General features: G+C 41.9%; 2 protein-coding genes across 2 annotated transcripts; one reads left to right on the top strand and one right to left on the bottom strand.

Moving 5' to 3' along the window:
* The first annotated feature begins 671 nt into the window (after positions 1-671).
* On the top strand, positions 672-16,710 carry LOC140679691 (uncharacterized). The gene is made up of 2 exons (XM_072915639.1): positions 672-973; positions 14,922-16,710. Exons 1-2 carry the CDS (start codon positions 785-787, stop codon positions 15,162-15,164), a joined length of 432 nt encoding a protein of 143 aa, XP_072771740.1. The 5' UTR covers positions 672-784; the 3' UTR covers positions 15,165-16,710.
* Positions 16,711-21,540: 4,830 nt separating this feature from the next.
* Positions 21,541-26,711, bottom strand: aard (alanine and arginine rich domain containing protein). Its single transcript, XM_061983384.1, has 2 exons — positions 26,298-26,711; positions 21,541-21,928 (listed from the first exon to the last, which is right to left on the bottom strand). Exons 1-2 carry the CDS (start codon positions 26,514-26,516, stop codon positions 21,806-21,808), a joined length of 342 nt encoding a protein of 113 aa, XP_061839368.1. The 5' UTR covers positions 26,517-26,711; the 3' UTR covers positions 21,541-21,805.
* Between the last annotated feature and the right edge of the window lie 999 nt (positions 26,712-27,710).

Genomic DNA, 27,710 nt, shown 5'->3' with positions numbered 1-27,710 from the left:
TATTTATATTATTTTATTTTATAATTTTTTTTAAAAAGGACCTTATCTTCACCATACCTGGTTGTCCAAATTAGGCATAATAATGTGTTAATTCCACGACTGTATACATCAGTATCGGTTGATATCGGTATCGGTAATTAAAGAGTTGGACAATATCGGAATATCGCAAAAAGCCATTATCGGACATCCCTATTTGAGACCCATGTTGTCATCCAAAGCAACGCAATGACGTTGGTACTTTTTGTTCCAAATGTGGACAAAAACAAGCGACTAAAATAACCTTAAATGGGCTGTTTTTGTTAATTTAAAAAAAGTGAGCCTTCATTCAGATAGAGAAGAGGTTTGCATGTGTGAATAGACAAGGTTGCTAGGGGCTACAGAGGGGACCCAAAATGGTGTTCAGTTTAGAAAAACAGTGACAAATCTCTTGCTGGATGTCTCCGTGGGTGCACGTTTGGGTTTACATTCATTCATCCAAAAATCCTTTTCTAACACACCATGTGATCTTTAATTGAAAAGACAGGTTGCCCTGACAACCACTTGAGTGATACAACTGACGTCAGAGCTGGGCTGTCACGTTCATGCTCCAATGACTTTGGCTTGCTGTGCCAAGATGGGTGGCGTTGACGTTTGAAAGACAGACGGCAGGAAAAGAGAGGGGAGAAGGCGGGAGGAGGAAGGGTAGAAAGTGCCCCAGAAGTGCCAAGCAAGTCATAACAGAATCAGACGAGGCTCGGCGGGCTGAATACAACTGCAGGGAAAAGCTGCTGTCGTAAAAACTAACATGATGGAAGTGGTTCTAACTCGACTGCGGGACTTCTCCTGCAAGGTCACCACCTTTGATGAACATGAGCCAGGGGCTGCATGCAGGGATCCCCCAAGCAGGGCCGAATGCCCCAGGAAAGGATGCTCAGCTGGAGAAGGCCCCAAACTGGACATTGAGAGCGCACTAGCATGGCTACGAAGGGAGCTGGTAAGTTCCAGAATTACAGCTTTCATAAGCTAATGTGTGTATTGCATACCTAGGCAAAATACGGCCCGCGGGCCACATGCGGCCCATTAAGATTTTCAATCCGGCACGCCGGACATTCTACATAATTTTTTTACACCTTTAACATCAAAACTGTAGCCGCCATTATGACGTGCAGTGCTGTTTTTAAATGACCGTCAGCCTTGAACTATAGAAAGTATTTCAATGGTTGAAATCTGCGCTTTTGGGTGTTATACGAGTTATTACGGTAATGTACGTCACAGCAGCTCAGACGAGGAACAAAGAGTGGGCGGGGTTTGTTTTCAGAGCAGCCAGCCCCATACGCATGTGTCAGAAACAGATGCGGAAGCATATTTTTACAATACATTTCTGCATAAAAGTGATAATATATAATATTGTAGGTGTTTATTACCCTTTGCACTCATATTTTTCTGTTTGTTACATTTTTGTTGTGTTTTGTTTGATTGTAAAAGATGTCTATCGAGGAGCTGGTCTGAGAAGTAAAAGAGGAGCGGCGTTCATATGTTGTTCAATCAATCAATCAATCAAAGTTGACTTATATAGCCCTAAATCACGAGTGTCTCAAAGGGCTGCACAAGCCACAACGACATCCTCGGCTCAGATCCCACATCAGGGCAAGGAAAAACTCAACCCAATGGGCTACAATGAAAAACCTTGGAGGGGACCGCAGATGTGGGACACCCACGGAGCAGAGGATGAATAACCACTTTTTTGAATGCTAAGGAAACAGTGCCAGAGGAAAGGGATACGTTTATAATATTTAGCACTGATGGTCCTAATAGTACAAACAGTACCTTAAAAAGTTTCCCAGGAAGTGGGTCAAGTAAACATGTTGTTTGTTTTATCCCATTTACATGACGCAGGAGTTCCTCTAATGTTATTTCATCAAAAAGAGAGAGACTATTTTGGAGGGCAATATCCATTGTATATACATTTGTATCTGTGTTAATAGAACCCAGTTGTAGCTGGGATGTGTTGTCTTTAATCTCCTTTCTAAAGAGTTCAATTTTCTTATTAAAGAAATTCATAAAGTTATCTGCCGAGTGGGTGGAGCCACACGGAGGAGTCCCTTGTTGGGTTAGCGATGCTACTGTACTGAACAAATATTTAGGATCGTTTTTGTTGAGGCGGATGGGATTTGAGTAGTAATAAGCTTTAGCTAGGGTAAGCATGTTGTAGATTCCTAATTAAGCCTTTAGCTTGACGCTCCTCTACTTTCTCCTGCTCCGCTTGCTGCGGCGACAATAAACAAAACTCCAGACGCTCCTCTTCGTTTTGTATCGTTTACTTAATAATTCAAAAACGTAAAACAATAACGATGTGGGAACAAATGAATGGCAAAATAAAGAGAGTTTGTTACAGTAGGTGTTAGAAAAAGCAAGACTAAGAAAAAGTAAGAGTGAGAAAAAGTAAGAGTGAGGTCAAAAAACTGTGTGGCTCAATTCCCCCGCACCTGACTGCCATTACCCATAATGCACTGTGTCCAAGAACCAACTAACCACACAGATCCTTCCGCCATATATGCAATCAAACAGTTACGTCGTTAAATTTAGACAAATGTAATAATTACAAATAAAGTGTACCTAATAAATATTCTAAGCATGCAAATATATACATTTTCGTATTATGCAAATAAAGTAAATAGTCCCATTTTGGCTGAATAAACATAAAGCACCTTCCATAAAAATGTAAATTAACTTAAACAGCATTTAGGCTCCTACATTACCGGCCCCTAATTGTTATCAATGTCCTTGAAACAATTACTTAAACATGTTAACTCAAATTCAAGGTGCCTAAATAACCTTAATACTTCTCAAAGAAGCTTGTAGTCCTTTGCCCCATTCCACTCGAGGTCTTTGCTTCGTCACCCTACTTTAATGATCTTCTGCTTCTTGAAGAAGACATAGCTTTGTAATAGGGCGACGAAGCTCGTTAGTCTTAGTTTTCACTTGAACTTGACGAACAAGTCCGTCTCCACCAGGAAAAGTCTCTAGAATTCTTCCAAGTGGCCAGGAATTTCTGGGTGAAGTATCATCCACGATCAGCACCACGTCTCCAACACAAAAGTTTCTTCTAGGTGAAGTCCATCGCTGACGTTCTTGAAGTTGCGCTAGGTATTCCTTACACCAGCGTTTCCAGAAGATATCCGCAAGGTATTGTACTTGTCTCCATCTGCGACTGGCATATTGGTCACACGGATGAAACACTCCTGGAGGTAGCTCAGGTTTGACCTTCAGCAATAACAGATGGTTGGGTGTGAGAGCCTCCAAGTCGTTGAGGTCTGAGGATGTCTTTGTGAAGGGTCTGCCGTTTATGACTGCTTCGGCTTCACAAAACAAGGTATAAAGACCCTCTTCATCCAAAACTTGTTCCTTTCCGGTAACACTCAGTATTTTTCTCACTGAACGGATTAGCCGCTCCCAGCTTCCTCCATGGTTGGTGAGATCCTGCTGGTGGATTGAAATGCCACTGGATACCTCTTTGTAGCAAGTGTTCATAAATCTTCTTGGTGTTCCATTCTTTGATTGATTTTCTAATTTCGCTGTCAGCTGACCGAAAGTTGGTTCCGTTATCGGAATACATCTCTTTGACTTGTCCTCTTCTGGCGAGAAATCTTCTGATTGCATTAAGACATGCATCGGTGTCGAGTGAGGATGCGACTTCCAGATGTACGGCTCTTAAAGCAAGACACGTGAAGATGACGCCATACCTCTTTACATGTCCTCTTCCCCTCTTCACTTGGAACGGACCAAAGTAGTCCACACCGACTCTTGTGAAAGGTGGATCGTCAGGTAGGACCCTGCATGTTGGTAGGTCTGCCATGAGTTGCTTTCCAGCGGCTCCGTGGAGTCTTTTACAGATGACACACCTGGACAAAAACCTTCTGATGGCTCCAATGGCTCCGGGTATCCAAAATTTCTGACGTAGATTGGCCATCATGTGATTCCTTCCGGTGTGAGCTGTTAGGTCATGAATATGTCTCAACACAAGCCTTGTGATGTGTGAATCCTTAGGCAATATGGCTTGCTGCTTGGAGTAGTTAGGCATTGCTGTACGGCTCAACCTTCCACCAACTCTCATAACTCCATCTTGAAGAATTGGATTTAACTTGAAAAGTGAACTACTTTTCTTTACTCTTTGATTTTTCTCCAGCATCGCCCAATCTTCTTTGAAACTTTGTCTTTGACAGAACTTCACAATTTCTGTTTCTGCTCTAGTCATGTCATCACAAGTCAGACGCTTTCCTTCGACATCTTTCTTGAATTCAAGCATCTTACTTTCTTCTCCTGATGTTCTTAGTTCGTTTCTTTTTTCCTTCAGCTCTTTCAGCAGATCTTTGAGTTGTAGAAACCAGGCAACAGCACGCTTCAATGCTGTCCAAGAGGAATAATGGATCATCCACTGATCCACAAAATCTTTGGCTTTTTGTGTCTGAATGACATATACATGAGTCACTCTTTTGACCTCTAGGTCGTCCATATCCAGCATTCCAGGATCTGGATTTTTAGGCCACTGGTCTTGTGAGCTGAGCAAGAAACTTGGTCCTGAGAGCCAGCTCTCATTTTTCAAAAATGCTTCCACGGTCTGTCCTCTTGAGACGTGATCAGCGGGATTCAGAGTGGTGTTAACATATCTCCACTGAGATGTCTGAGAGTGCTCCAGGATTGCCGCGACCTTGTTTGCAACAAACATCTTGAATCGGGTACACTCACTGTTTAAGTACTTGAGCACCGCCGTGCTATCTGTCCAAAAGATAGACTCCTGGATCTCCAGTTCAAGCTCTTTTCTCAGAAGCTTATCCATCTTTATAGCAACTGTGGCTGCAGTCAATTCCATTTGAGGAATGGTCGGAGACTTTAGGGGCGCCACCCTCGTCTTTGCCATGATCAAGGTGGATTGAGCTTCACCTGTTGAAAAGTGCATCAGCAAGTAGCTTGTGGTTCCGTAGGCATCTTCACTTGCATCAGCAAAGTGATGAAGCTGCGCAAAGGCTGGCACACCAAACTGCTTTAACTTGATGCATCTGTCAACTCCAAAATGTTCAAGCTGTGACAGACTTGAGATCCACTTTTTCCATCTCTCAATCACTATGTCTGGCAGGTCTTGATCCCAACTATATTTCTGCCGACATAGATCTTGCAGAATTCTTTTAGCAGGCAATATTACTGGAGCTAGAAAGCCGAAAGGATCAAAAATTTAACTTAGTATGGAAAGCAATCCTCTCCTAGTGTATGGTCTATCTTTGAGGTTGATCTTGAACTTGAATTGGTCTGATTCGGCACACCACTGGATGCCTAATGTTCTCTCCACTGGCAGGTAATCCTCATCCAAGTCCAGATCTTGAAAACCCTGTGCTTTTTCCTTTTCTGGGATCGAGTTAAGCAACTTCCTGTTGTTGCTTGACCATTTTGTCAGCCGAAATCCTCCTTTTGCCAACATTTTTCTCAACTCGGCACACAGGGTAATGGCTGTATCTTCATCAGCAACTGACTTAAGACAGTCATCCACATAAAAATTATTGTTGACAGACCTTGCTGTTTCCTGTCCAAACTCGTCCGCAAAGTCTGTTGCACATTTTTGAAGTGCACGTTGCTCTGAAATTGCCTTGTTATTTGGCATAGCCAAAGGCTTCTTCTTCACTGGAAGGCAAACATTGTAGTGGCCATCTTTAATTACTGCAGTTTGAGACACCATACTGATAAACTGATGGTCGTCCTTGGACATCTCAATGTTTTCTTTTTGTCCAGCATCTGGAAAGTCGTGCTTGAACTGCAGCTGCCAAAGCTCCTCAAGCTTCACCACTGAGATTCTGTTTGCAGTAATTCCTGTCAATTTGTCCACTGCAGTTCTGTCACTTCCACCTCCGAGTGGTCCATTTACTGTCCAACCTAGCATCGTTCTCACAGCGTATGGTCCATTATCCACACTTTTAACCACTTGCAGTGGCTCCATCGCTTTGGGAACGTTTACTCCGATGAGTAATCCAATCTTGGCTTTAATATTAGGTATTCTCACCTCCTTTAGGTGTGGCCACCTATCAATATCCTCTAGTCGGGGAATATTGTCCTTAGAGACAGGAATGTCTTTCTGTGTATAAACTTCCTTTAGTTCCACAAACTCTTTTCCGTCCAAGCTGCTGATTTCCAAGCCAGTCACGATGCTTGTGTTCACGACTGTGTCGTTTCCCATTGTTCGCAGCGAGATGCTTACTTTGCGTCCACTCACATTCAGTTGGTTTATCAGTGACTCTGTGGCAAAAGTAGCTGAACTACCTGGGTCCAGGAAGGCATACGTGATCACTGTCTTGGTTACTTTTTGTGCCTTGATGTACACGGGAAGGATCGAAAGAACACAATCTTCTCTACCGGCCCCAGTGACACCACGGGTTTCAGTTGTTTGTACAAGGGCACTTGATATTGATTGCTATTCAAAATTGTCCTTTGTGGTTTCTTCTCTGGAGTCTTTATGACCAATGTGTAATAATGTGGGATGCTGTCTAGAGCATTCTTGACATTGAAGTTTTTGTTTGCAACTACTACTCATATGTCCATGCTTTAAACATGCAAAACATACACCTTTGCTTCTCAAGAAGTAAATCTTGTCTTTGTGTAGCTTGCTCTTGAATTCCTTGCAAACTGTAAGGCTGTGTTGCTCTCCGTTACAATAAACACAAGGTTTTCCACTAACGTCCACCGAAACTGTGCATGTTTTTGTTATGATGTGGTTATCATTTTCTGTCTTGGGGGGCACAACGACTGTTGTAAACACCTTTTTTGGTTTGAGGGTTTCTAAATATTGTGGTTTTATTTTCTGTCTCACAGAATCTTTCGTGTTCATGGTGGTTTCTTTTATGTTCCCATAAAGCGGATTCAAAAGATACTTGACTTGCCGGTTTACAAAGTCCACAAAATCCTTAAACTTAACTCTTGTCTTTGTTCTTTCTTGCAAGTCGCATGCAAACTTCCTCCAAGGTTCCCTGAGTTTATATGGAAGTTTGTTTGTCAGTGCCTTTATATTAGCTGTGTTGTCCAAGTACTCCATGTAGTTAATGTCTGTCATTGTGTTAGAGCAGCCTGTGAGGAATAATGCGAAGGACTGAAGGGCAACACCGTCTTCTGGCTTGATTGTTGGCCACTCTATGGCTTCTGTTATGTAGGCTTCGGCTATCTTAAAGTCATCACCAAAAAACTCCTTTAACATTTGTTTTGCTTTAGTGTAGCCTGTTGATGATTCCATATGGATGCAACTCTTAACCAACTCATGTGGTTGTCCACTTGTATACTGTAGCAAAAATTGAAGACGATCCCGGTTGTCACTAGTGCGGCTTTCAATTCCATGTTCTATGGCCCCAATAAAGGATTTGTATTCCAGGGGGTCACCCTTGAATGTTGGAATGGAAAGATCTGGAAGTAGAGATGCCTTGTGACTCTTCACGAGATACTCTGTGACGTTGGTTTGCTGAGAAATTGCCTGGCAAAGCCCATCAAGTGTTAGTGCCTGTTGTTCTTTAATTTCAGTCTTTGGTGCAAATGCAGTCATTTGAATAGCTGTGGGGGGAGCATTATGTTTAATGCTATGTGTTGGTAAGGTGGGTGGTGGTACTTGTGTGTTAGCACTAGTAAGTCTGCTAACATTCTTCTCATCAGCTGTATTGATACCGTCCTCTTCTTGTGTGTTTTCGTAGTTTTGTAAAACCTCCATTTTAGCGTCACATTCAGCAAGTGCAGTTTGCATTGCATGCATTTCCTTTCGAGCTTTTATTGCAGCTTCTTCCTGTTCTATGGCCAGCTTTTCTTGTAAAGCTGCCGCCTTTGCTTTCAATGATGCACGCTCCATTTCCGCCTTTAATCTGACAGAAGAATATGAAGAACGTGAACTTCCGCTTCGTGATTCAGTTTTACTTTGACTTCTAGCGGTCCGCTTTGTTGATGTAGAGCGACTATCTGCAGGTGACACTTGTCTATTGCATTCTTCCGCTTGCTCAACACGCTTTAAAACATCTTTCATCCACTCCTCACATTTCCAGAAAAAGTCCTCCATCATTTTATTTTTTGGATTAAACCAGTTGTTTTGATCTTCCACAAACTCCTCCTCAGACATGAATTTCTGTACATCAGAATTAAGATTCAAAAATTCTTGCAGCAATCCACTAAAGTCCACACGAAGCTGATTTTTTACAGCGTCCACATTAGCATCCTCCTCCATTAAGTGCTCAATCTGCGTCATCAAGCAAGTCAATTGAGCCAGTGCGCTCCTGCGTGCCTGCATCTTTCTCGCCTTGTGCTCTTCTACAGCCTTCTCGGTCATTTTTACTGTCCTTTTTCCACTGTCTTGTGCATCCATAACAAGCCAATATTTCCACGAGTCAATAAAAAATGCCGATGTGCAGCAGCGTCGCACCCGGACGAGCTTCTCTCTCTCTCTCTCTCTCTCTCTTTCAAGCAGCGTGCACTCACGTACCTAATCGCGTCCTCTTACAGGCTTGTTCCTCTGTTCCTTTTCAGTCAGGTGGTTCCACGTTCCTCTTAATTCACAAAGAGCAAGTTTTTTGACTAAAATGTAGATTCCTAATTAAGCCTTTAGCTTGACGCTCCTCTACTTTCTCCTGCTCCGCTTGCTGCGGCGACAATAAACAAAACTCCAGACGCTCCTCTTCGTTTTGTATCGTTTACTTAATAATTCAAAAACGTAAAACAATAACGATGTGGGAACAAATGAATGGCAAAATAAAGAGAGTTTGTTACAGTAGGTGTTAGAAAAAGCAAGACTAAGAAAAAGTAAGAGTGAGAAAAAGTAAGAGTGAGGTCAAAAAACTGTGTGGCTCAATTCCCCCGCACCTGACTGCCATTACCCATAATGCACTGTGTCCAAAAACCAACCAACCACACAGATCCTTCCGCCATATATGCAATCAAACAGTTACGTCGTTAAATTTAGACAAATGTAATAATTACAAATAAAGTGTACCTAATAAATATTCTAAGCATGCAAATATATACATTTTCGTATTATGCAAATAAAGTAAATAGTCCCATTTTGGCTGAATAAACATAAAGCACCTTCCATAAAAATGTAAATGAACTTAAACAGCATTTAGGCTGTTTATAAACAGCCTAAATTAAATAGCTTATAAACACACATGTGTTTATAAGTTATTAAACTATCACTCCATGCTTGATGGAAAACCTCAAGTTTAGCCGCGCGCCATTTGCGTTCCAGCTTTCTACATGATAGTTTAACAGCTCTAGTTTCTTCTGTAAACCAGGTGGTACGCCTTTTAGTGGTCCTTTTTAGCTTTAACAGTGCTATACTATCAATGGTGTCGCGCAGGGCGTCGTTAAAGTTGTTAGTGAGGTTATCGATACAGCCCACATAATTTGGGAATGGCGCCATTACTGAAAGCAGTAGGCCAGCAAGAGTCATCGTTGTGACAAAATTTTACTGTATAATATAGTGTTTTAAAAAAAAATTTTTTTTTTTAAAACACTATATTATACAGTAACATTTTGTAAATGTCATGTTTTGACTGCAAAATCGACAGTCTACTTAAAACAATTGATATAGTTAATAATGAAATCCAGAGGCAAATTCATACATTATTCGCTGTCTCTGATGGCAGCCATAACTGCGATGTGGCCCTCAATGAAAACGAGTTTGACATCCCTGCTGTAGAGGATGCTGATTCTGTGGAATAAACAAAATAAGACTAATAGTGAAGAGAGAAGTCCGGGCCCCGGTCGCTCGATTTCTGGTAATATGGGCCCCAAAACACTTAAGTTAAATACCCCAGTCCTAGTGAGTTCATATTGACTGAATGGTTTCAGGGTAAAACACTCCTGTGAGTTATACAGGCAATGGTTCAATTTCTGTAAATTTACACAGCACTCCAGTGGAAGGCATTTATTGTCCCACTAAATAACCACAGCAGCCATTTTCTGCCTTTATGTGCCGGGGGCCCAAGGTTTTACTCGCCTTTTGTTCCTAAGATACGTGAAAGTCATGTTGGTAAAATGTCAGCCGTTGTCAGACATTCCCTTCGATGTGTGTTTTCACAGCCTGTTTTTTCACTTGACTATTGCATGCACACGCGCGCGCACACACACACACACACACACACACACACACACACACACACACACACACACACACACACACACACACACACACACACAGCTCATCAATGTAAACTGATGTCCTGCACAATTAGTTAAAAACCTACAAATTGAGTACGTTTTGTCAAAGCAAAATATATAGTTATACAATATAGTCATCAGCTAAATGAGAATACAGTGGTAGCTCAACTTAAGAGCTGTCCCTCAGCTTGTGGAACAATTTCCCTTGTGGATCATTAAAGTTTGTCTAAGTCTATGTCTAAGTCTAGCTTATTGTTATGCTTTAACTTGCAAGCAAAAATTTGAGTTACAAGCATCTCCCCCATTAGTTGGCGCAGTAAACACCACAGTGAACCGCGGAAAATCCGCCCAAAACATCTGGTTTTACTCGCTAGCGTTGGCTTATTGCTAAAGATGGACATAACTATGTTTTCCAACCATGGGGAGGAAGAAAGTAAATGTGAAGGACAGTGGTGAGAACAAGAAGAGGACGATATTCACTGAATTAAGGAAAGAAAGAATCAAAAACGCCAACTTGGGGAATACATTTTCGAGTGTTCACTGCTCGAAGCAGAATAAGTCAAACGCCACCCAAGAATGTTAAAATAATATCTAAACGCCGGACATTTATTCATGAAAATATGAGGAAGCTGCTGCTGATTTGTTTGACAGAAATACCGTAAAAGTCCAATCTCCAAGGTAAATGCTGTATATTATTATTACATTAAACTGCTGTAGTTATTTAGAGTACATTCTACTTTATTATGTTCGATACAATACTTTTTATCGAAAAGTTTGTTTTTCTTTTTAAAAGGCATGCTACATGTTAAAATGGTGCTGTTTTGGGGGCGGCCAAGCACCAACTAATTAATTCATTTCAATTCATTTCAATGGAGACGTTGATTGAGATGCAAGTCTATACAGTTTAGAGGTCTGTTACAGAACCAATTAATCTCCTAAATTGAAGTACTGCTGTATTTTTTTAAGTGTTCTTAGATTGTAATGGTCAGGACTTTCGAGCAATTTGAGAATACATTACAAGTCACTGTGTCTATAAGGCCATACTGACAAAGTGTGATTGTTTTTCCACTCTATATTATTATATATTAAAAATTGTAATAACTATACCTTTGCATGACACTGTAAGCTTATTTCCATCTGTTACCGGCATGGCACCACTATTTGAGAAGGACAGTACTAACCCACCTGAGCTAACCTTAACCACAAACACATCCATCCATCCAACCATACCGACAGGGGTTGGTACCGAGCAGATATCAGGTAAAAGCAACCTGTTTTTTTTTATGCCATAGGATTCCGTTTTCAACAAAAATGTCAATATGAGTTGGTCATGATTGTTGTCGGAATAAAACCTATTTTTTTTAGGCAAAACCAAAAATAATAAGGAAACAAAGGCAAAACCTACTATTGGCTTTCATGTGGGTCCAAGAACTGTTTCCTTGAGTTTGTAAACAATGTACTGTAATATAAAATACAACAACAATGTGGCATGGACAACGACACAGATATTTGCGAAAGAATACTTTAAAAAGAACTGAAAAATACCAATCTCATCATGCTAATACGGTACGCTTGGTGTTGATCCTGTCGATATTTTAGGATTATAGCAGGGATGTCAAACTCGTTTTCATTGAGGGCCACATCGCATAATGTATGAATTTGCCTCTGGATTTCATTATTAATTATATAAATAGTTTTAAGCAGACTGTCGATTTACCAGTCAAAACTTGATATTTACAAAATGTTACTGTAAAATATAGTATTTTTTTTTTAAATTTTTACAACATTTTACGGTAAATGAGGGTTGGGGGGTTTACGTAAAAACTGCCAGCTTAGTTGCCAGAATTTTTGTGTTAAATTTACATCGTTTTTTACAGCAATATATTGTTAATGGAAAAAGAGTACAAGTAATTTTTTTAATCTTACAATTTAGCTGCCAGTTTTTCTACCGTAAAAACAAATGTACCGTCTTTCCATTTACAGTAATACACCGTTAAAAACAACCGTAGATTTTACAGTCAAAAACTGGCAGCTCAGTCAACAGAATTTTAACGCAAAAAACAGTAGTGGGTTTTTTTTTCAATTTACAGTAATATGCTGTAAAGAACAACCTAAAATAAATTGTCATTTTTATTAATTTAATGGGTAGTTTGCTGGTTTTTTATTTTTTTTATTTAGACAAAACATGTTTGGAAAGTATGATAATATACTGTAATATTGGATACTATTAAAGTTTAAAAGGTATGCAATTTCAAGCAGTACATTTATTTTTTCTTTCAAATTGAAAAAAATACATTACATTTAGTGAGAAAATATCAAGTACTTTATTGACACATATCATTTCAAGGTGTTAGCGGGCCAGATGAAATGACGTCGCGGGCCAGATCCACCTGTGGATTTTAGGATAAAACAACCTACTGTCACAAATTTTGTGTTCCAATTACGGTCTCTGAACTAGAATGTGTTCTAGTACTAGACTATGTTACGTTTTAGTGATTTGTACTGAATCAACTGCAGAGTTGTTGCAGTTGGAACTCTTTAAAAAAGCCAGCCCAGTACGACCAAACGAGAGGAGTAATACACGCCGGCTGAATCAATGGGAATATGGAAGATTTACCAATCCCTTCTTCTAAAAGGTTACAAAAAGTCTGCAAAGTCAGGTTGAAATGAAATATAGATTGGAACCCGCATAAGTCAGTTCTGTTTAAGTTGACAACTCAAGTCAACCAAGTCCTCATCTGTATTCTACATGACTGAAAAGTGCCTGTTTAAGACGGCGTATGCCATACATGGTCGACAGTTTTTTCAAAATTAATTTTTTATGGATAATAAGCCTGTTTATGTCGACATGTATTGTAGTATTGTCACACTGTGACTTCCTGCTCAGTGCAAAGTAACTTCAAAATAAAAGCATAGCAGTGTTAACCTAACATAATGCACTTTTTTTCCAAGTGCACCACTTTTGCACTTCTTATCAATTGCGCACACAGTACATGCAATTTTATAGATTATACACGCATTTGTTTGTTTGGCACTTTTTAATTTAGCCTTAGCTGAGTTTATCAGCTGATTGCACAATCATAAACTGGGTTGGATGGCGCATGCCTGGTTGTCACACATGTCGCCAATACGATGTTTGTGGAAACATTTATTATACAACATGACTTTTTACACCTTGTGTAATGACTTTGATGTAAATGTGACGTCATTATTCTTACTAATCGGACAATAAAAGTCAGTGCCTTGCTGCACATCACTGCTGTGATATAGCAAAAAAAAAAACATAGCTACTGTAATATAATTGTACTAATATACAGTACAGGCCAAAATTTTGGACACACCTTCTCATTTCAATGCATTTTCTTTATTTTCATAACTATTGTCACTGAAGGCATCAAAACTATGAATGAACACATGTGGAGTTATGTACTTACCAAAAAAAGGTGAAATTACTGAAACTAGTTTCTTAAAAATAGCCACCCTTTGCTCTGATTACTGTTTTGCACACTCTTGGCATTCTCTCGATGAGCTTCAAGAGGTAGTCACCTGAACGGGTTTTCCCTTCACAGGTGTCATAGTTTTGATGCCTTCAGTGACAAGCTACAATGTAAATAGTCATGAAAATAAAGAAAACGCATTGAATGAGAAGGTGTATCCAAATGTTTGGCCTGTACTGTACCTTCACACACCACATTATCCACACACTCACACACCTACTTACCAGTTCTATTGTGAGTCAACAGTCTGCATTTAGACCGTCTTTCATAATAAAATACCTGCAGAAAGAAGAATTAAAAATAAGTTAGTACACAAATAACTAAATATACAGTAGGAAGTGAAGTGAAATTATATTTATATAGTGCTTTTCTCTAGTGCAGGGGTAGGAAACCTATGGCTCTCGAGCCAGATGTGGCTCTTTTGATGACTGCATCTGGCTCTCAGATAAATCTTAGCTGACATTGCTTAACACGATAAGTAATGAATAATTCCACTGGTAATCAGTGTTAAAAATAACGTTCAAAATATAAAACATTCTCATGCATTCTAATCCATCCATCCGTTTTCTACCGCACCTGTTCAAGAAGTCGCATTAAAGGTAAGAAGTATTTTATTTATTATTGGTTAGCTTCAGAATAACAATGCTATTAAAAAGAATAAGAGACTTATTGTACTCTAAAAATGTTGGTCTTACTTAAAAATGCACGCATTTAGTTGTATTCAGTGTTAAAAAAATATTATTTGGCTCTCACGGATATATATTTTAAAATATTTGGCTTTCATGGCTCTGTCAGCCAAAAAGGTTCCCGACCGCTGCTCTAGTGACTCAAAGCGCTTTTACATAGTGAAACCCAACATCTAAGTTACATATAAACCAGTGCGGGTGGCACTGGGAGCAGATGGGTAAATTGTCTTGCCCAAGGACACAACAGCAGTGACTCGGATGGGAAGCGGAGGATCGAACCTGGAACCCTCAAGTTGCTGGCCTGGCCACTCTACCAACCGAGCTGTACCGCCCCAAGGATCCCCAGGAGGGGGATTCATATGGCCACATTCGTGGCGGTTTAATTGAGACATGAAACCTGACAATTCCAACTTTGACCACAACGTCAGTTGCTATGTGGAGTAGAGTAGCACTCTCCATCATTTTCAGCAGACTGCATTGCAAAATGATTAACCCCCCACCTTCCTTTCACGCGAGATCCACCCAGGAATGGAGCCATATGTATCACTTCCCCACCGTCACACAATTTACAGTATATATTTTGTGTGCACAGATAGAAATGCGATCCCAGGACCAAGCTCTGGTCCGCCAGCTGATGGAGCTTCACTCCGGCATCCAGGAACTCAAGCAGGAGCTCTCTGAGGAGGAGGAGGACGACGACGAGGAAGGCAACACCTGGGACTCTGAGAGTGAACAGGGAAGCGTCTACTCCAGCTGCGGAGAAGTGGGCTCGTCCGTTCCTTTCATTAAGAAACCTTGCTGCCTTTACTCCAGTAGGAGAAGCTCGGTGCCGTGAACAAAAAGTAACCAGTGTTACTCCCCCTTGCACTAAAATCACTAAAACATCTGAAGATACAGATTACAGACAGCCATTTTTATGGATATGATATTAGACAATACTCCTGTGTTTGTTTACACAGAGATATCTAGGATTACTGTAGAATAACCTGAAGGCAGTCACCGTTGCCTTTGTGTAACATTGTCTTTCTTTGTGTTTATGAGACAACTATACGTTTTGTATGGAAAATGTACTTTTTCATGTCACATTTACCAAATGTGGGGGGAAAAACTCCCTCTTTTTAAATGTTTTTCATGATGTGTTCATAAAGGACAAAGCTCCTTCCTCATGGAAATTAAATGTTGATGTAAAAAAAAAAACACACCAATTTTAAAGGCTTTGCTCCACGTCTTAAAATAAAGCCTCTGGCTCTGCCAAGAGTCATCTATGGATGTGAAAGCTCGTGAAAGTTTGTTCATACTGCTAACAGGCTAATCTGGCATTATGTTGTTACAACGGGACGTGTAATCAGCGTTGCCAGACGTTCGATGATTTCACCCTTTAACTCCAAAAATTCAATAATGTACGATAATTTGAGCCCTTTAACAAGTGACAGGCGCCTGATGTGGAAAGGTAGTCATGTGTCTCCTAACAACCAATTTGGGGGGGGGGCGCTGTTGCACCACTGGCATCTTATGTAAAGGTAAAACTGCTGCGTTTTAAGATAATACACTATAGACCAGTGTTTCTTCACAATAAGGCCGCAAGCGCCCCCTAGAGGGCCGCCAAAAAATATGTTACTCAGTTGTAATACCATTTTCCACCATCACACCCACCCACGCCATCTCAAAATAACAGAATTAGTCTGGAGCTAAAGTCATAGAGAAGTTTCTTAAGCGCAAAAATTATGACTAAAGTGGGGAAGCTGTATTTTCCATTGTACTCAAATTGTATTGACAGTTTAGTTAAGAAACATTTTAATCATTGATTTAGTTTCTTATTTTAGAACAACATAATTGGATGTACATTTATTTTTCAGCAGTTATTTATGAGTCCCTCCTTATACAGTATGTTTAGTTTGTACTTATTTTTATAATCAGCCTGAACTAAGCCTAATATTTATATGTTAAATAAATAATATTTGTGATCAACACATGGTTTCACATCATTTGACAAAGTTGTAAACTGCAAGTAGGTTAGATATAATGATTGAATATAGTTAAAATCAAGAGTAAGATGACTATTTCAGGGTTAATATTTGAGTGGGCCCATCAGTAGTTGGAAAGTTGGGTGCCGAGGTCAAAAAGATTAAGAACCTCTGCTATAGACAGTCTGTGCTTTTTTTTACTGTCGCGGGAATCGGGAATGTAAGATTATTTTCCTCAAAATACGATAATTTGTCATTTATCGTCTGGCAACCCTGCGTGTTACGCTCGCACATTGGCTCACTACGCTAGTGTTGCTAACTGTTGTGTCCTTACCAACTGGTACTTTGTTGTATGTGATGTATGATATCTATAGGACAAAGTGGATAAAGTGCACAATAAAGCTTTTTTGAAACACACTCTGTTGCAGACAGGCGTGAACAAACACAGCTCATTAGCAGTAAAGCTACCGACACAAAAAGGAGAGTTTCCGGTAGGCAGGGCTATTCAACTGGCCCGTGAATGACACCATACCAGCCCCCGAGTTCAGTTCAAAACTTGGGAGACAAACATTTTTGCAGAAAATCCCTAAAAAAGTTATCCTGTTGTATAGAGGAACGTTGACCACTGTAAACACATTGACATATCCTTGAATTTACAATTTAACATAGAACACTGAGGTCCATACGTGTGATTTACTGTACATAACTTAGGCGTTCCTCAAGGCACCCATTTAAATCCTCTCCCATTTTGGCATTTATTTTTCATAATGTGATTTATGTTACTAAGGTGTCGCTGTAGCTTGTTTACTTCAGATGCAGTCAGTAGTCATTTGTTCAACTTCTTTAGTTACGCTAGTGGTGTTCCTCAAGGTTCCATTTTAGGTCCTCTCGTTTTTGTCATTTGGGCTATTCAACGGGTACACTGCAAAAACTGAAATCTAAGTAAGATTAAATATCTCAAATAAGGGTGATATTTGCTTATTTTCTGTCTGATAAGATAATTCTTCTCACTAAGCAGATTTTATGTTAGAGTGTTTCACTTGTTTTAAGTGTTTTGGTCCTAAATGATCTCAGTAAGATATTACAGCTTGTTGCTGGGATTTGATGATCTATATTGAGTAAAACATGCTTCAAACTAGAATATCAACTGTTGCAAAGCTGTGTCATCAACACTCACAAGTATAAAACTACTTTTTTAAAGTAATCATTTCTTACTTCAAGCATGAAAAAAAAAATCATGCGCATATCATTATGTCAAGATAATGGCACTAGCATTTACTTAATTTAAGAATATTTTTCAACATATTGGGCAAAAAGGTCTCTTTTTTTTCTACCAAGAAAAGTGCACTTGTTATTAGTGAGAATATACTTATTTTAAGGTATTTTTTTGGGGTTTATTGAGGTTAGCTAATTTTACTTGTTTTGGAAAGTCTTGACAAGCCAAATTTTCTTGTTCTATTGGCAGATAATTTTGCTTAGTTCAAGTAAATTACCCCTCATTTTTGTATTTTTTTTCCTTGTTTTTGAACACTGACTTTTTGCAGTGTGGCCAGCGAGTTTAGTTCAAACAAGTTGTGAAAGACTCACTTTTTTGCAGCAGATTCTTAAAAACACTGGAGTGCTGTCATAGAGATGATCTTTGACTAGCTTTTTTTGCAGTAGGTCCTTAAAAACAGCAGAGCGCTCCTGTAACTCTGACAAAATAAACAGATAAAATTAAAATGTTCACTCTAGAGCAGTGGTCCCCAACCACCGGGTCCGTGGATCGATTGGTACCGGGCCGCACAAGAAATAAAAAAAAAATTAAAAAAAATAAAATATATATTTTTTTAATTAAATCAACATAAAAAACACAAGATACACTTACAATTAGTGCACCAACCCATAAAACCTCTCTCCCCCATTTACACTCATTCGCACAAAAGGGTTGTTTTTTTCTGTTATTAATATTTCTGGTTCCTACATTATATATCAATATATATCAATACAGTCAGCAGGGATACAGTCCGTAAGCACACCTGATTGTATGTTTTTATGACAAAAAATATATATATATATATAATACCATACCATGGGGCAAATTTTCAAGCGTTGACCGGTCCGCAGTTACAAAAAGGTTGGGGACCACTGCTCTAGAGAGCATTGGTTCTCTGGAGTATACAGAATAAAACTAATAATAAGATGTCCGCTTCCCCTGGTCCTCAGCTTTCTGGATATGTGGCCCCCAAAATAATTTTGTTAAATATCCCTGCAGTAAAGCACCAATGCTTGATATTGTGCGACACACTCAGTACACTATTGTGGTGCCCCAAAGACCTAAATTAACAACTATTTGAAGGGGGTTGAGGTCTTGGCTTTGAGTTTTTCCACACCAAACATCTCAGAGCATGTTTTTATGAACCTTTCTTTGCCGCTCGGTTGTCCACAACGTAAGATGAAGCCCTGAAATTGATTAACTGGCTTGTCTCAATACTTCTGTCTACAAAGTCTGATTGGCATCGGCTGTGACTGTGTCCCGCATGGATGCAATAACAAGGAAGTTATCGGCACGGTTCGTTAGCGCTGCATGCTCGTTGACCTTAAACGGGACCGCTGTGAGCTCCATGCCGTGATAAAACATGACGTGACAGGGCAATAGTGAAAAAAGTGTGGGTCCAAATAGCTTGATGAAGATACATTTAGAGAACAGAGGCGTTCCTACTAAAAAAACGAAGTACATTCAAATCCAGAAAACTGCGTACGGCAGTAAAAATTTCATATGTATTAAACTAATTTCTTTTTTACGCCGAAATAAACTTAAAATTGGTCCCAGATGTCGGCGTGGCTTGTCATGCCCAGTTCAGTTCAGTTCAGTTTATTTATTTATACAGCACATTTAAAAACAACCCCAGTTGGCCAAACTTAAGAAACAATTTGAAACAAAAAAGGGCACTACGTGTCACATTTACATTGTAACACAGAAGGATGAATAAAACACAATAGTTAAATATACCTTAAAAGAAGTGCAGAATATATCACCTAAAATACTAATATGTAATAAATAAATAAAAAAGAATAAAACAAGAAATAAAACCAACCAAGAAATCCTGCCTAACTGGATTTGAACGCCAAGGAGTAAAAATATGTTTATAGACTAGATTTAAATTGGCTCAGAGACTGGGAGGATTTAACGAATAGGGGAAGGTTGTTCCACAGTCTGGTCCCTGCCACTGAAAAGGCTCTATCTCCTCTGGTTTTTAGCCTAGTTTTTGGCACAGCCACGAGGAGCTGGTCTGAAGACCTCAGGGTCTGGCTGGGACAATAAGGCTGCAGCAGCTCAATAAGATAGGGCGGGGGTTCTTGGTGTAAGCGTTTAAAAACAATAAGTAACATTTTTAAATTAACTCTGAAAGTAACTGGGAGCCAATGAAGGGAAGCCAGTACAGGGGTAATGTACTCACGTCGTTTGGTTTGAGTTAAAAGACGAGCAACAGAGTTCTGCAAGGGCTGGTGAGAGCACTGATGCAGGCCTACGTTAAAAAAATTACAGTAAGCCAGGCGTGACGTCACAAATGCTCGATTAGCTCTTTCAAAGTCAACCAGTGGAAAATACTGTTTTATTATTGCAAGGAGTCTTAGCTGAAAGAAGCTTTGATTTAATGACAGAGCTAATTTGTTTGTCCAGTCAAATCTAAAGGCAAAAGAACTGCAGATTGACTGAGTCCACAGCTAAAAGCAGGTCATTAAAAACTCTTCAAAGGGCAGTTCGGTGCTATGTTGTGATTTAAAGCCAGACTGAAAATGTTCTCCAATACCATTTAAGTTAAGATAAGGAAGAAGTTGATCATAAACAACCTTCTCTAGGACCTTGGATAAAAATGGAAATTTCGAGACTTGTCTAAAATAAAATAAAATAATTTGGGGTCAAGGTTATTCTTTTTGATTGGTGGTTGGACCACAGCATGTTTCAATGAGGTTGGGAAACATCCACACCTCAGGGAAGAATTGACTAGATGGATAATAAAAGGCCCAATAGTTAAAAAAAATTTTTTTAAAAAGCCGACATAGGATAATGTCCAGTGGACATGCAGAGGGTTTTATCTGTTGAACTATTCGTCAACTATATGTCAAAAATTGTTCACAGAGAGTAAAAGAAGACACCACACAGTTGGAGTTCAGTGAATTAATAAGAGAGTTCAAAATGTTAAATAGCATGTGTGGTTTGTGGCTATTTTTAGACACAAGATTAGAAAAATAGGTGCTTTTTGCTACTTTAACAGCTCTTTGATATACTACCAGAACACGTCCAGGCCACGCCTCCTTTAATAACGCAAATCATATTGAAAGTAGCCATGTGCTTGAGCAGTACTGGTTTTAATTCAGAGCTACTGTTAAACGGTTGCCTTTTAACTACTAAGTGCCTTGTGTCTTCTGTGCGAAACAAATGTACCAAACTAAAGTTCAGCCTCCTCCAGTTTATTCTGGCAACCTGTTTTAGCTCTATTATAGTTCCAAATGCTTTTAGTACCCACGCCCACTTAGAACTACTACAGAATGTGGCACTATGGCCAGGATTTTAAAAATTTGTGGCCTTTGATTGATAAAAAAACAGTGACATGTAAAAATGGTGCACGATAAAACAATTCTTAGCCAGGTGTCAATTGTTAATCGACCTCTACTCTTGTCCACCACAACATCCTTTAATGTGCGTCAAAGATTACTGAATGTGCGTCAAAGCTCAGAGGTTTTGGCGTCAAGCGTGATATAAAACGGAAGTCGGCCTTTTATTGGTGCAGTTAACCCTGAACTCTGACTGGCAGGTTCCTAAAGCCCTTCCTATTTTATTTATACAGTAGCCTGCTCACATGAGCCAGATTACAGTTTCATTTGAAAATGAAGCTATATGGATGGGGTGGAACGACCACCTCTGTGTGTCGCTAAAGTATTCGCAGCCTGTAGAAATGTACGTACGTTAGCCATGAACTTGGCGTGAGGCAGCGCTTGTACATTTCCACGTCAACGTCAGTCTGGGTACATCTCATCTTTGCCGTAAAAGTGATCGTACGCCAGGTTTATAGCTTACATGAGGCCCCTAATGTATATTTATTCAAACTAAAGATGCTAAAAAACATAAACATATCCTAAGCTACTGTTATAGGTGGCATGCATTAAATGACACTTGGATGTATTGCCAAGCTTAGATTTCTAGCAAACAGACGCCAGCACAATAAAGATAAGTACAGAATCTTTTTATTTGTCATACAATTAATTAACTTTATTGGTGAAAGTGCAAAACATCACACAAACATGCACACATTCCACAAACTAAGCATGTTTTTCTCCTTCTTTTCTTTCTATAGTCAGGATGTCGTTGTGGCTTGTGCAGCCCTTTGAGACACTTGTGATTTAAGGCTATATAAGTAAACTTTGATTGATTGATATCGGTAACCATTGTCAATTTATTACATTTTGTCACCATTTCATCTCATATAAAAAGAAGCCATGTGTTCCTGCAGCATTTAGACTGCACCCGTTAGGGATGATAATCCCCGACTTCCTCCACAGCTCCATAACTCTCCCTTCTTAGTCTTTGGATCTCGGAGTTGAGTCCGAGCAGTGTTTGGGCCAGCTGGAGGTCCTGTGAGCGCATTTCCAACTGCATGACAGAGAGACAACTCAATCAGCTCATGATGGACAAGCATAGAATTACAGTAATTACAGTACTGCACACATCGTTGAGTACAATGGTCCCTGGTTTTTTATTCGTTTCCACGAAGTAGGGACAATATTTACTTTTATTATTTATTATATGCATTTAACATCTTATAAACTCGACACTCCTCTCTGAGCTGCCACCTTAACGTGGTAGAGGAGTTTGCGTGTCCCAATGATCCTAGGAGCTATGTTGTCCGGGGGCTTCCATGCCCCCTGGTAGGGTCTCCCAAGACAAACAGGTCCTAGGTGAGGGATCAGACAAAGAGCAGCTCGAAGACTTCTATGGAAATGCAAGAACCGAGACTCAGATTTCCCTCGCCCGGACGCGGGTCACCGGGGCCCCCCTCCGGAGCCAGGCCCGGAGTTGGGGCACGATGGCGAGCGCCTGGTGGCCGGGCCTGTCCCCATGGGGCCCGGCCGGGCACAGCCCGAAGAGGCAACGTGGGTTCCCCTCCAATGGGCTCACCACCCATAGCAGGGGCCATAGAGGTCGGGTGCAATGTGAGCTGGGCGGTAGCCGAAGGCAGGGCACTTGGCGGTCCGATCCTCGGCTACAGAAGCTAGCTCTTGGGACGTGGAACGTCACCTCGCTGGGGGGGAAGGAGCCTGAGCTAGTGCGCGAGGTAGAGAAGTTCCGGTTGGATATAGTCGGACTCACCTCGACGCACAGCAAGGGCTCTGGAACCAGTTCTCTCGAGAGGGGCTGGACTCTCTTCCACTCTGGCGTTGCCAGCAGTGAGAGGCGACGGGCTGGGGTGGCAATTCTTGTTGCCCCCCGGCTCAGAGCCTGCATGTTGGAGTTCAACCCGGTGGACGAGAGGGTAGCTTCCCTCCGCCTTCGGATGGGGGGACGGGTCCTGACTGCTGTTTGCGCTTACGCGCCAAACAGCAGCTCAGAGTACCCACCCTTTTTGGATTCACTCGAGGGAGTACTTGAGAGTGCTCCCCCGGGTGATTCCCTCGTTCTACTGGGGGACTTCAACGCTCATATTGGCAACGACAGTGAAACCTGGAGAGGCGTGATTGGGAAGAATGGCCGCCCGGATCTGAACCCAAGTGGTGTTTTGTTATTGGACTTTTGTGCCCGTCACGGATTGTCCATAACGAACACCATGTTCAAGCATAAGGGTGTCCATATGTGCACTTGGCACCAGGACACCCTAGGCCGCAGTTCTATGATCGACTTTGTAGTTGTGTCATCGGATTTGCGGCCTCATGTTTTGGACACTCGGATGAAGAGAGGGGCGGAGCTTTCTACCGATCACCACCTGGTGGTGAGTTGGCTGCGATGGTGGGGGAGGATGCCGGACAGACCTGGCAGGCCCAAACGCATTGTGAGGGTTTGCTGGGAACGTCTGGCAGAGTCTCCTGTCAGAGAGAGTTTCAATTCCCACCTCCGGAAGAACTTTGAACATGTCACGAGGGAGGTGCTGGACATTGAGTCCGAGTGGACCATGTTCCGCACCTCTATTGTCGAGGCGGCTGATTGGAGCTGTGGCCGCAAGGTAGTTGGTGCCTGTCGTGGCGGTAATCCTAGAACCCGTTGGTGGACACCGGCGGTGAGGGATGCCGTCAAGCTGAAGAAGGAGTCCTATCGGGTTCTTTTGGCTCATGGGACTCCTGAGGCAGCGGACAGGTACCGACAGGCCAAGCGGTGTGCGGCTTCAGCGGTCGCGGAGGCAAAAACTCGGACATGGGAGGAGTTCGGGGAAGCCATGGAAAACGACTTCCGGACGGCTTCGAAGCGATTCTGGACCACCATCCACCGCCTCAGGAAGGGGAAGCAGTGCACTACCAACACCGTGTATGGTGCGGATGGTGTTCTGCTGACCTCGACTGCGGAAGTTGTGGATCGGTGGAGGGAATACTTCGAAGACCTCCTCAATCCCACCAACACGTCTTCCTATGAGGAAGCAGTGCCTGAGGAATCTGTGGTGGGCTCTCCTATTTCTGGGGCTGAGGTTGCTGAGGTAGTTAAAAAGCTCCTCGGTGGCAAGGCCCCCGGGGTGGATGAGATCCGCCCGGAGTTCCTTAAGGCTCTGGATGCTGTAGGGCTGTCTTGGTTGACAAGACTCTGCAGCATCGCGTGGACATCGGGGGCAGTACCTCTGGATTGGCAGACCGGGGTGGTGGTTCCTCTCTTTAAAAAGGGGAACCGGAGGGTGTGTTCTAACTATCGTGGGATCACACTCCTCAGCCTTCCCGGTAAGGTCTATTCAGGTGTACTGGAGAGGAGGCTACGCCGGATAGTCGAACCTCGGATTCAGAAGGAACAGTGTGGTTTTCGTCCTGGTCGTGGAACTGTGGACCAGCTCTATACTCTCGGCAGGGTCCTTGAGGGTGCATGGGAGTTTGCCCAACCAGTCTACATGTGCTTTGTGGACTTGGAGAAGGCATTCGACCGTGTCCCTCGGGAAGTCCTGTGGGGAGTGCTCAGAGAGTATGGGGTTTCGGACTGTCTGATTGTGGCGGTCCGCTCCCTGTATGATCAGTGTCAGAGCTTGGTTCGCATTGCCGGCAGTAAGTCGGACACGTTTCCGGTGAGGGTTGGACTCCGCCAAGGCTGCCCTTTGTCACCGATTCTGTTCATAACTTTTATGGACAGAATTTCTAGGCGCAGTCAAGGCGTTGAGGGGATCCGGTTTGGTGGCTGCAGGATTAGGTCTCTGCTTTTTGCAGATGATTTGGTCCTGATGGCTTCATCTGGCCAGGATCTTCAGCTCTCACTGGATCGGTTCGCAGCTGAGTGTGAAGCGACTGGGATGAGAATCAGCACCTCCAAGTCCGAGTCCATGGTTCTCGCCCGGAAAAGGGTGGAGTGCCATCTCCGGGTTGGGGAGGAGATCTTGCCCCAAGTGGAGGAGTTCAAGTACCTCGGAGTCTTGTTCACGAGTGAGGGAAGAGTGGATCGTGAGATCGACAGGCGGATCGGTGCGGCGTCTTCAGTAATGCGGACGCTGTATCGATCCGTTGTGGTGAAGAAGGAGCTGAGCCGGAAGGCAAAGCTCTCAATTTACCGGTCGATCTACGTTCCCATCCTCACCTATGGTCATGAGCTTTGGGTTATGACCGAAAGGACAAGATCACGGGTACAAGCGGCCGAAATGAGTTTCCTCCGCCGGGTGGCGGGGCTCTCCCTTAGAGATAGGGTGAGAAGCTCTGTCATCCGGGGGAAGCTCAAAGTAAAGCCGCTGCTCCTCCACATCGAGAGGAGCCAGATGAGGTGGTTCGGGCATCTGGTCAGGATGCCACCCGAGCGCCTCCCTAAGGAGGTGTTTAGGGCATGTCCGACCGGTAGGAGGCCACGAGGAAGACCCAGGACACGTTGGGAAGACTATGTCTCCCGGCTGGCCTGGGAACGCCTCGGGATCCCCCGGGAGGAGCTGGACGAAGTGGCTGGGGAGAGGGAAGTCTGGGCTTCCCTGCTTAGGCTGCTGCCCCCGCGACCCGACCTCGGATAAGAAGATGGATGGATGGATGGATAAACTCGACAGTTTTTACACACACACACAAACACTTCCAATGCTCCGACAACACTTTATACACTGGAAAACTGACTTAATTTTAACATGAAACTTAAATGGGTAATAAAATATGCGATAAGTGAACTGGGAAGTGGTGAGTGACATGGATGTAATTTAGAGGGCGGCAGGAACATATCCCCGGCCCTTTTTGTCCATTCACTTTTTAATAATGTTGCGCTATTAAACAGAGAGGAGTCAAGCCCTAGTGTCAGGCGGAAAACGGCCGCTCAGGTTGAATATTTTCCCTTTTAGACAGTCCACAAGCTCATTGATTGGCTATCTGGGGCTGCCTTCTTGCTAACGTGACAATGATTGACAGCACGTGGCAGCTGACCAATCAGTGGTCTGATGCAAGATAAGAGAAACGTGCATCTAATCCGAGGGTGTCTAATGTGTGCAATTTTGTGCCCCACAATATTAAATAAACAGTAAACATGAAAGGAATAAGACGCACTGTAATAAGGATAAACGTAGAAATTGTAATACTAATAACTAATAATAATACATTTTGTAGCATACAAAACAAACCTGACAATTTTTTTAAAGCAAGATCTACACCAAAATTTGGAAAATATACATTAAATAATATATTTTTTTTTAAATAAATCCAAAATGTATACAATGTATTACATTATCGAGATGATTATGTAATGAATACCAAAATCCTATTATATTATATATTTGGGGTATTATGGTAATGTAAAAGTGCACAGGGATTTTCATTAATAGAAATTATGAAACATAATGGAGTTAATGTGTGCAGAAAGATTATAAAAATGAACGTACCAGCTCAGACCTGAGCCAGGTTATGGCTCCATCTATCTGCGCCCTCCTCAGCTCCTCGTTGGCTTGATAACTCCTGCTGATGCTGAGTGGCCTCGCCGAGGCGCCCGCATCCTCTCCGTGATCTCCGCTGCTCGCCCTGAAGGCGTCGATCAATTTGTTCTTCACGTTCTCCAGAACCATGCTGGACAGCGAGTCTTCGGTGTAGCTGTCACGGTCCATGACGGGTTGCTGGCCCTGCGGGCGATTCTGGAGCGCTCATCAAGCTACTTTTGCGGATCAACAAGTGTGCAGAGCTTCTGCAGCTGCCAGCTCGCTCTCCTCGGAACTGCCTTTTTTGTCACAGTTACTATGGAGAAGCACCTCCCTCGGGGAGCCCCTAATAGGAATGGTGGAAGACGTTGGACAAAGACTATTGTTGCCTCCAATAAGAAATGAAAAGACCCCCCTCCCTTCTTCCCATCCTAACTCAGCCACCACACCCTCCCCCTCTTTTTTTTTGTTTTTGCTTCTCATTCAGTCTGTGACGCCCTCGTACAACTCAACTGTGAGAAATGTGAGGCTGCCTTTTCGGTTTCCATGATGTACGCCGCACACAAAATCCATCAAAGCTTACGTGGACCTCAATAAGACCTGCTTGTCAAGCTTAGGAGACTAACAGGTTGTGCGAGGAAGGAGACACTGCTTCAGTGTTAGTCCATTCCCCCGCACAAAAGGCCGTACTACAGTGAAACACAAGCAGAGCCTTTGTTTCCCAGTTCAGTCTGTTCCCAGTAGACCATGTGGGATGCTTTCTGGCAGCTGCCAGTAGTTTTTTTCTAACTTTATGTGACTGCAGCCTTTTCCTGGAGGTGATTTTTCACTCTTGACTGAAACAATAAAAGAGACAATTGATTACGGTAATTCTCTTAAAATTAACTTTCAACTCTCACTCTTTCCTAAAAGGGAATTGCACGTTTATTTAAGAATTTTGCCTATCATTCACAATCCTTCTGTGAGACAAGAGTACACACATTTTTCTTTTTTTATGCACTCTAAATCCTAAATAAATGGCAGTAAGAATGTAACGGTAAACGGTATACTTCCGGACGGTTATTAATACCGTTTAATTTTTTAATCATCGAAAAATGCATTTTAGACGACATGACTCACTTTCTGGAAACGTAGCAGCAGCCGCGTCTCCAAAGATGGCGCGTGCGCACTAGCGCTGTTTGCAATGGCGAAAAACAATACACTAGGGCAGTGGTTCTCAAACTTTTTTAAGTGATGTACCCCCTGTGAAATTATTTTTAATTCAAGTACCCCCTAATCAGAGCAAAGCATTTTTGGTTGAAAAAAAGAGATAAAGAAATAAAATACAGCACTATGTCATCAGTTTCTGATTTATTAAATTGTATAACAATGCAAAATATTGCT

Source organism: Nerophis lumbriciformis, linkage group LG21 (genome assembly GCF_033978685.3).
Source record: "Nerophis lumbriciformis linkage group LG21, RoL_Nlum_v2.1, whole genome shotgun sequence".
NCBI classification, from domain to species: domain Eukaryota; kingdom Metazoa; phylum Chordata; class Actinopteri; order Syngnathiformes; family Syngnathidae; genus Nerophis; species Nerophis lumbriciformis.
The sequence above is the reverse complement of the archived record's forward strand: the minus strand, read 5'-3'. Positions and strand labels throughout refer to the sequence as shown.

Excerpts from the sequence above, each read along its gene's own strand:
- aard (XM_061983384.1), bottom strand. The coding sequence starts at position 26,516 with ATGGACCGTGACAGCTACACCGAAGACTCGCTGTCCAGCATGGTTCTG. Across the intron at positions 21,929-26,297 it reads CCTGGCTCAGGTCTGAGCTG|TTGGAAATGCGCTCACAGGA; the intron begins GTACGTTCATTT and ends TCTGTCATGCAG.
- LOC140679691 (XM_072915639.1), top strand. The coding sequence starts at position 785 with ATGATGGAAGTGGTTCTAACTCGACTGCGGGACTTCTCCTGCAAGGTC. Across the intron at positions 974-14,921 it reads CATGGCTACGAAGGGAGCTG|ATAGAAATGCGATCCCAGGA; the intron begins GTAAGTTCCAGA and ends TTGTGTGCACAG.